At 59.0% G+C, this 8,267-nt stretch overlaps 1 protein-coding gene across 1 annotated transcript; it reads left to right on the top strand.

The window, feature by feature from the left end:
* The first annotated feature begins 2,116 nt into the window (after positions 1–2,116).
* Positions 2,117–3,919, top strand: JUNB (JunB proto-oncogene, AP-1 transcription factor subunit). Its single transcript, XM_006111862.4, has one exon. The coding sequence runs from the start codon at positions 2,305–2,307 to the stop codon at positions 3,268–3,270; it is 966 nt and encodes a 321-aa protein (XP_006111924.2). The 5' UTR covers positions 2,117–2,304; the 3' UTR covers positions 3,271–3,919.
* The last annotated feature ends 4,348 nt before the right edge of the window (positions 3,920–8,267 follow it).

Here is an 8,267-nt window from a genome sequence, read left to right as displayed (position 1 = left end):
GTGTCTGTAAGTTTGTGTGTCTGTCTCTATGGCCCTGTATCTGCGTGTGTGTCTGGGACTGTGTCCATCTCGCTGTGTGATTGTGTGTCTGTCTCAGTGTGTGTGTGTCCATCTTGCTGTGGGGTTGTGTGTTTGTCTCGGGGAGGGAGGGGTTGTCAGTCTTGGGGTGTGTGGTTGTGTGTCTGTCTCACTTTGTGTGTGTGTCCGTCTGGGGTGTGGTTGTGTGTCAGTCTTGGTGTGTGTATTTGTGTATCTGTTTCTCTATGTCTGTCTCAGGGAGTGTATTTGTGTCTGTCTGTTTCAGTGTGTCAGTCTCTGGGTGTGCAGTGTGTGTCTGTCTCTCTGTCTGTCTCAGTGTCCAGTTGTGTGTCTCTCGGTGTCTGTCTGTCTTGGTGTGTGGTTGTGTGTCTCTTTGGTGTCTGTCTTGGTGCGTGTGTGTGTCTTGGTGTCTGTCTGTGGTCGTGTATCTCTCTAATTGTCTGTCTGTCTGTCTCGGTGTGGGGTTGTGTGTTTCAGTGTCTGTCTGTGGTTGTGTGTCTCTCTGCGTCTGTCTGTCTTGGTGTGCAGTTGTGTGCCTGTGACTGTGTGTCTCTCCATGTCTTGTCTCACTGTGTGATAGTGTTCTTCTTGGTGTGTGTTTCAGTCTGGTTCTGTGCTTCTCAGTGTCCCTATGTCTCTTTCAGTGTTTGGTTGTGCGCCACTCAGTGTCTGTCTGGGTGTGCTGTTGTGTATCTCTATGTTTGTCTCTCTGCCTGTCTCAGTGTGGTTGTGTGCCTCCTGGTGTCTGTCTGTCTCGGTGTGTGGTTGTGTGTCTCTTGATGTCTGTCTGGGTGTGCTGTTGTGTATCTCTATGTTTGTCTCTCTGTCTGCCTCAGTGTGGTTGTGTGCCTCCCGGTGTCTGTCTGTCTCGGTGTGTGGTTGTGTGTCTCTTGGTGTCTGTCTGGGTGTGCTGTTGTGTATCTCTATGTTTGTCTCTCTGTCTGCCTCAGTGTGGTTGTGTGCCTCCCGGTGTCTGTCTATCTCGGTGTGTGGTTGTGTGTCTCTTGATGTCTGTCTGGGTGTGCTGTTGTGTATCTGTTTGTCTCCCTGCCTGTCTCAGTGTGGTTGTGTGCCTCCCGGTGTCTGTCTGTCTCGGTGTGTGGTTGTGTGTCTCTTGATGTCTGTCTGGGTGTGCTGTTGTGTATCTCTATGTTTGTCTCCCTGCCTGTCTCAGTGTGGTTGTGCGCCTCCCGGTGTCTGTCTGTCTCGGTGTGTGGTTGTGTGTCTCTTGGTGTCTGTCTGGGTGTGCATCTCTCTGTCTCCATGCCTGTCTCAGTGTGGTTGTGTGCCTCCCGGTGTCTGTCTGTCTCGGTGTGTGGTTGTGTGTCTCTTGATGCCTGTCTGGGTGTGCTGTTGTGTATCTCTCTGTTTGTCTCCCTGCCTGTCTCAGTGTGGTTGTGTGCCTCCCGGTGTCTGTCTGTCTCGGTGTGTGGTTGTGTGTCTCTTGATGTCTGTCTGGGTGTGCTGTTGTGTATCTCTATGTTTGTCTCCCTGCCTGTCTCAGTGTGGTTGTGCGCCTCCCGGTGTCTGTCTGTCTCGGTGTGTGGTTGTGTGTCTCTTGGTGTCTGTCTGGGTGTGCATCTCTCTGTCTCCATGCCTGTCTCAGTGTGGTTGTGTGCCTCCCGGTGTCTGTCTGTCTCGGTGTGTGGTTGTGTGTCTCTTGATGCCTGTCTGGGTGTGCTGTTGTGTATCTCTCTGTTTGTCTCCCTGCCTGTCTCAGTGTGGTTGTGTGCCTCCCGGTGTCTGTCTATCTCGGTGTGTGGTTGTGTGTCTCTTGATGCCTGTCTGGGTGTGCTGTTGTGTATCTCTCTCTGTTTATCTCCCTGCCTGTCTCAGTGTGGTTGTGCGCCTCCCGGTGTCTGTCTATCTCGGTGCGTGGTTGCGTGTCTCTTGGTGTCCGTACGTCTGAGCGTGCGGTTGTGTGTCTCTGTGTCTGTCTGTCTCGGTGTGTGTCTCTGTGGCCCCGCCCCGTGACGCGCGGCCCGGCCCCGCGCGGGCCCTTCCCAGCACGCACGGGGCTGCTTGCGCCCCGCCCCGCGTTTCCGCCCGTGGGCGCTATAAAGGCTCCGCGCGGGGCCGCCAGCAGCTGACTCAGAACGCGGCGGAGCCACAAGCCGAGCGGTCGCTGCGCCCATCGCCTCGCACGGGCCCGCCTGTCGCTTCCGGGGCCCAGCACCCGCAGGACCCCGTGTGGCAGGGTCGCCCGGGGAGGGAGCCCAGCGAAGCCGCCCGCTCCCCCAGCAGGTTCCGCGCCCCGCGCCGCCGATGTGCACCAAGATGGAGCAGCCCTTCTACCACGACGACTCCTTCCTCGCGGGCTACGGCCGGGCGGAGCTGAGCGGGCCCCCGGACTACAAGGCGCTGAAGCCCGGCATGGCCCTGAGCGTGCCGGAGCCGTTCCGGGGGCTCAAGGCGCCGCTGCAGCTGCGGGGCCAGGCGGCGGAGGAAGCAGGCGCCTTCTACGCCCCCGCCGGCCTGCAGCCCGAGGCGGGCGCCAACGCCTCGCTCAAGCTGGCCTCCCCGGAGCTGGAGCGGCTGATCATCCAGAACAGCAACGGCGTGATCACCACCACGCCCACCCCGGGGGCCTACTACTACCCGCGGGGGGCCACCGAGGAGCAGGAGGGCTTCGCCGACGGCTTCGTGAAGGCGCTGGATGACCTGCACAAGATGAACCACATGCCTCCTCCCAACGTCTCCCTGGGCGCCGCCGCCGTCTCGGTGGCCAGCAGCGTCTACGGGGCCTCCCTCCACCCGGAGCCGCCGCCCGTCTACACCAACCTGACCAGCTACAACCCGGGCGCCATGAGCACCGCGTCCAGCTACCCCACCGCCAACCTCAGCTACCTGCCCCAGAGTCACGCCTACGCGGGCCCCGCCCTGGCCGCCTCCCTCTCGCCCCGGGTGCAGGGCTTCAAGGAGGAGCCGCAGACCGTCCCCGACGTCCAGTCGCCCCCCGTCTCGCCCATCAACATGGAAGACCAGGAGCGGATCAAGGTGGAGAGGAAGCGGCTGCGGAACCGGCTGGCGGCCACCAAGTGCCGGAAGAGGAAGCTGGAGCGGATAGCCCGGCTGGAGGACAAAGTCAAGACGCTGAAAACGGAGAACGCGGGACTGTCCAACACAGCCAGCGTCCTGCGGGACCAGGTGGCCCAGCTCAAGCAGAAAGTCATGAACCACGTGAACAATGGCTGCCAGCTACTTTTGACTGTTAAAATGCAATCCTTCTGAGCGCCCCTCCCCCTTCTTATTTAAGAGACTGGCGAGGAACTGGACTCCCCTCTTGGAAAGTTTACATGAACTTTCGTAGCGTTCTCACGAGTTGGACCAAGCTCCCCAGGAGACTTCCAGGACCAGGCTCCGCCTCCCCGTGACTGCTGATGGTTGTGTGTTGTCTGTTTTTGTCGTGTTCCCTTTTTGGAGGGGAGGGGTTGTGTGTTGCTCTCTGCTGGATTCAGAATGTGCGGGTTGCCTAAACTGGTGTGCGTGTGGCGTGAGTGTATTTAAAACCCCAAGCAACCCACGAACTTGTTGCATAGCTGGCCAGTGCAGCAAGAGGTACCGCGGTGAGGAAAGGGTGCGAATTAAGGGGCCTGTGTGTGTGTGAATTAAGGGGCCAGGACTTCTGTGAACTTAAAACAGAACCAAAAAACCTGATACTTGACAGACAAAAGAAACTGATTTGCCGCCCCCCTGGCTGAAGAGACCTGCCTCTCCCATGAAAGGGGCTCTGGCTTCTTAACTTACCTTTTTTGTGGTGTTTTGTGTGTGTGTTTTTTAAACCAGTCCGATTATTTTTGGTTGTCTTTAAGAAGCTGATTGTATTTGTTTTGTTTTTTACTTGACATTTTATTTAAGTAAAAAAAAAAAGTTCTCTAAGTGCCTGTGGGAGATTCTGATTCTGTTTCAAAACCCGGTTTGGTCCTCACATGATTTCGGGGCGGGCGGGGCTGTGTTGGATCATAGAACCTGGCTGTGTTCTGTCATTTTTGTAATGGCCTTTTTAGGTTGGGACGTTCTAGTTTTTCTGTTTCCTTCTCCAAGCCTCCCTCTTTTTTTGGGGGGGGGGGAAGGGGCTTTGGGGACTCGTGGGGAGCTGTACAACAGCTCCCCCTCCCCCAGTTGGCAGGAAGTACTTTGGGCAGCTCTTCCCCAGCTGGGGAGGTTTTGATCTTTGCTGCTTCCCTCTCTAGGGCCGGGCCGAGGCTGGAGCTCAGACAGGACCACGGGTGCTGGGATCTGACACCCTAGTTTTTTTTCTGCCCCGACTTCCAGGGGTATTGGTCTGTCGTCCCTGCTCTGACGTCAGCCCCCCCCCCCCCCCCCGCTGCTGTTTTTCTTCGCCCCCCTCTCTCGCTCAAGGAGAGTTAAAAAGTCCCCGGAGCGCGCGCCCTCCCCACTGGCTCTGGCGCACGGGAAGGGGCGGGGCTGAAGGGAAGGGTTTTTCCCCGGTGACGCAGGGGAAGAGGCCCATTTATGGGCATTGGCGGGCGAGTGACGTGCCGGGGCCCGGGCCCCCGTTCCGGGAACCCCCGCCCACGCGGCTTGCCGGGCAGAGGGGGCTTGGCCGGGCTCGCTTCCAGCCAAGGCGGCAGGACGCAGGGATGGGTTTTCCCCTGGGCCGCTGGTTCCGCTCCTGGCTGGTGGTTCTGAAAAATCCCCCCCATGGTGCGTGGGGGAGGGAAGCTTTGTGCCTGTGTGGTTCCCCCCTATAAAAACACCCCCCCTCCCGCTCCCCGCATTGGACGTTTCCTGCGCAGGTGAGCCGAGTTCCCACGGCCCGACCTGGCTTTCTACCTGGGGAAGGGGGTGTGTGTGTGTGAAGGGAGCAGCTGTCAGCTGAGGGGGGGGGGGGTTAAATATTAGGTGCATTACAGTAGCACCCTGCGTGGGGGAGTCTTAGTGGGTGCCACCCTTCTGCACATTACTGGGAGCCACCCAGCTGCCTTCCAGAGGGAGCAAAAGAGAAAAACTTTTCCAGGTGCTGGGTCAGCAGCTTGGAACTCACTGCTGCAGGAAGTTGAGTCCAGACTCAGAGGGACTGATCGTCCTCTTGCTCTCAAGGGTGATTTAGTGCTGGGAGATAAAGCCTCAGCGTGGTGGGGGTGGGATTAGGCCGTCAGTAGGAAGAGAGCATCATGGGGGGGGTAGTTTTCCCCTATGTCGGGGGAGGGGGGTTTACACCTACCATCATCTCATCTTGAACAGGGGAGCAGCAGAGAAGTGAGAGATTTCCTCCCCCCCCCCCCCCCCCAGGAAACAGGGTAGATGCAGGAAGGGATTGTCACCTCCCATTCTACAGAAGGGGGAGACTGACCCAGGATCACACAGGGAGACGGTAGCAGAGAGGGGCATGCTGAGAGGCCCAGTAGAATGGCAGTGAGTGCCCGTAGGTCTGGGCCTGACCTCAGCCCTGGGCAGCAGTTGTGTTTAGCTGCTGGGCAAACCCTGCTCCTGCCAGAGCTTGGCACTGTTTTACTCAAAGGGATCTTCCAAACCTGGCCAGGCCAGGTGCCACCAGCCTGCTTAAAAGTCCCCACAAGCATGAGGGTGGGGAGGGGAGTGTGTGTGTGGGGGCACTGAATAAACTAAGGGGGTGCAGCCACCCCCAACTTGTGGGGGGCAGTGCCAGCTGATCTCCATCTCTCTGCATGGGTGTGAAGAGGAATCATGGTAGAGGCTGAGCCAGAGCAGATGGTTGTGGGGTAGCTCAGGTTGGGTGGGTCCCTTTAGCTGTGGGGGGGGGAAAGAGGTCTGGGGCCATTAACCTTTGGGGTGTTTTCAGGCTAGCACCCCCACGGTATGACAGCACCAGGCAGCTTCCAAGTCATTCCTTGGCAGCAGCTGGTCCCCGGGGGCTGCTGAGCGAGCTGCTGATGGGTATTTGTGGGGGAAAGTGAGGGAGCACAGTAGGGCTGACGTGAGTCACGCCTGACACAGGCAGCTGCACCAGCTTCCCCCACAACAGCAAAACTCACTGTGGACAGCAGCCCCCACCCGCAGCCCCTGTGCTGTGTCAGCCCTGGGCTCCCCCAGCCCTGCTGGTGCCCCTCACTCCTGACCCACAGCCCCCCTGTGCTGTGCCAGCTCTAGCATCCCCCCACAGCTGATGCCCCTGAACCACAGCCACAACCAGCCCTCCCCAGTGAGCCCAGGTTCGGCTGACTGCTACAGACACTTGGGGTGGGACGTGGCAGCTCTGGCCGAGAGCAGGGTGTGACAGGGAATGAGAACAGCTTGTGCCGGGAGCTCTGGCCAGCACAAGGGTGGGAGCCGCACGCCCAGGGACGTGAGCTAGAGCACACAGCAGCTGCACCCACCCCCTGTACACACACGGCAACACCCCTCCACCCACCCCTTCCCCTGTACACACACTGCAACACTCCTCCCCTCCCTCCACAGATGCCCTGTACACACTGCAACACACCCCCATCCCACCTGTGGAAACAGCAGTGGCATGTGCCCCAGCCCCAAACAGCACTCCTGTGTCCCAGCTGTCTACATCTCCCCCCCCCCCCACAGCTCCATGGACCCCTCCTTGTCCCATATGCCCCTCCCCTGGGCACAGATTGCCTGCATACACCACTGCACACCACCTTTTCCCACCCCTCCCCCACTTTCTGCCCCCCAGCAGACTGAGGGCCCGAGTGCTCCCCACCTCCAAGCCACCTTTCAGCCCCCTTTGCTTACGTATGTGGAAATTGCAGCCACCCCCACCTCCCTCAGCTGAGGCAGCTCTAGCCAGGGCCCAATTCCCCAGGGGCAGCCCCACCAGTGAGGCTGTGGGTGCAGTTACTTGTGTACAGCTGGGGGCAGGTGCAACAGCCGGGGCAGAGCTGGAGGCAGGTGGGTGCTGCTGCCCCAGTAGGTGTACACAGCTGTGGGCAGTGAAGCTGCCAAGCCCTACCTGGGCACCCTGCCAGAGGCATCCCAGCTCTTGCCTCTGGAGCCAGTCGGGGGGAGGGGGGGGGCGGCGGCAGGGGGGGGCAGGGTGTCCCAGCCCAGGAAGCAGACTCAAGTCAGCACAAACGCCCTCCCCCCACTATGCCCAGCAAGAAGCATTTTTGTCAGCCTCCCCTGCCTAATAAAGGGGCTGCCTCTGAGCCAGGCTTGCTAGGGTACTCCAACAGCTCAGCCCTAGGCACACCCCAGGGGCTGCTTCAGCAAGCAAGGACTCTAGCCCAGGCAGACCCCAGCTTGTCCTGCACCCACTGCTTGTAGGCAGGGGAAGAGCTGAGGCTTCAGCCAAACCTCCCCCAAAGGAGGATAGACACCCCCAGGCCATGGCTGGGGCAAGCTGCCTGCAGCCACCCCAGCTAGGAGGGTCAGGACCACTAGGCTCTAGTGCCCCCCCCCTCAGGTTATTTAGCCCTCTGTGCAGTATAGACCAGGCTTTCTCAACTTTTTTTTTTTAAATAAGATTTTTTTAAAAGAGGACCCCCAGTTTTCAGACCATTTTTCCACTGTTGCAACACAAAATTTTAGCCATGCAGGTGATGAAACTTGGGTGTAAAAAGTACAAAAATAATCAAATGCTTAAACTTTAATTCAGTTCTCCACATGTCAGTTGTGTTGAGGTACCCCCCCCCCACTTCTCTCAAGTACCCATCACCACACTCGTACCAGTGGTGGAGAAACACCACCCTAGACCAGCTCCCACTGGAGCCCTGAGAGCAGGAGGGTGTTGCTGGCACCCCCTGGTGGGCACAGGCACAGCCCCAGCCCATGTGATGCCCAGCCATGGTGGCTGAAGTGCAGAGGTAGGACATGCTGGGAGAAGACCCCCAGGGCACGGCCCTCTCCCTACCCCCAGTCTCACCCCATGCTGGTCCCCCCTCCCCCACATCCCCCTCCCCCAGACAATTAAGCAACTGAGCCAGGACCCTCCTAAGCCCCCCCATCCCTGGTACTGCTGTCAGCAGGCTAGAGGCAGCTCTGTGTGTGGTTCTTCCCCCCTCCCCCAGCCCTCAGGCCCTTTGCAATGTTTTCCTCCCCCCCCCAAGCCCCAGGCCCTGCAGCTGCTCTGTTTTAGGAGGCAGGGGAACCTCCCCAGGGCTGGACTGCCAGCAGGGGGTGAGATGGTCAGCAGCACCACCTGGTGGCATAAGGTGTGATAGCACCCACCAGATCAAGGTACCTGGGTTGGCCAGAGGGTGGCCTGATGCCCATGACTCCAGCACCAGAGCCTGGATCCCCCCTCCCCCCACATTCAGGATTAGACAAACCAG

Source organism: Pelodiscus sinensis, chromosome 19, assembly GCF_049634645.1.
Source record: "Pelodiscus sinensis isolate JC-2024 chromosome 19, ASM4963464v1, whole genome shotgun sequence".
Lineage (NCBI taxonomy): Eukaryota > Metazoa > Chordata > Testudines > Trionychidae > Pelodiscus > Pelodiscus sinensis.
This window is presented reverse-complemented; position numbering and strand designations above follow the sequence as displayed.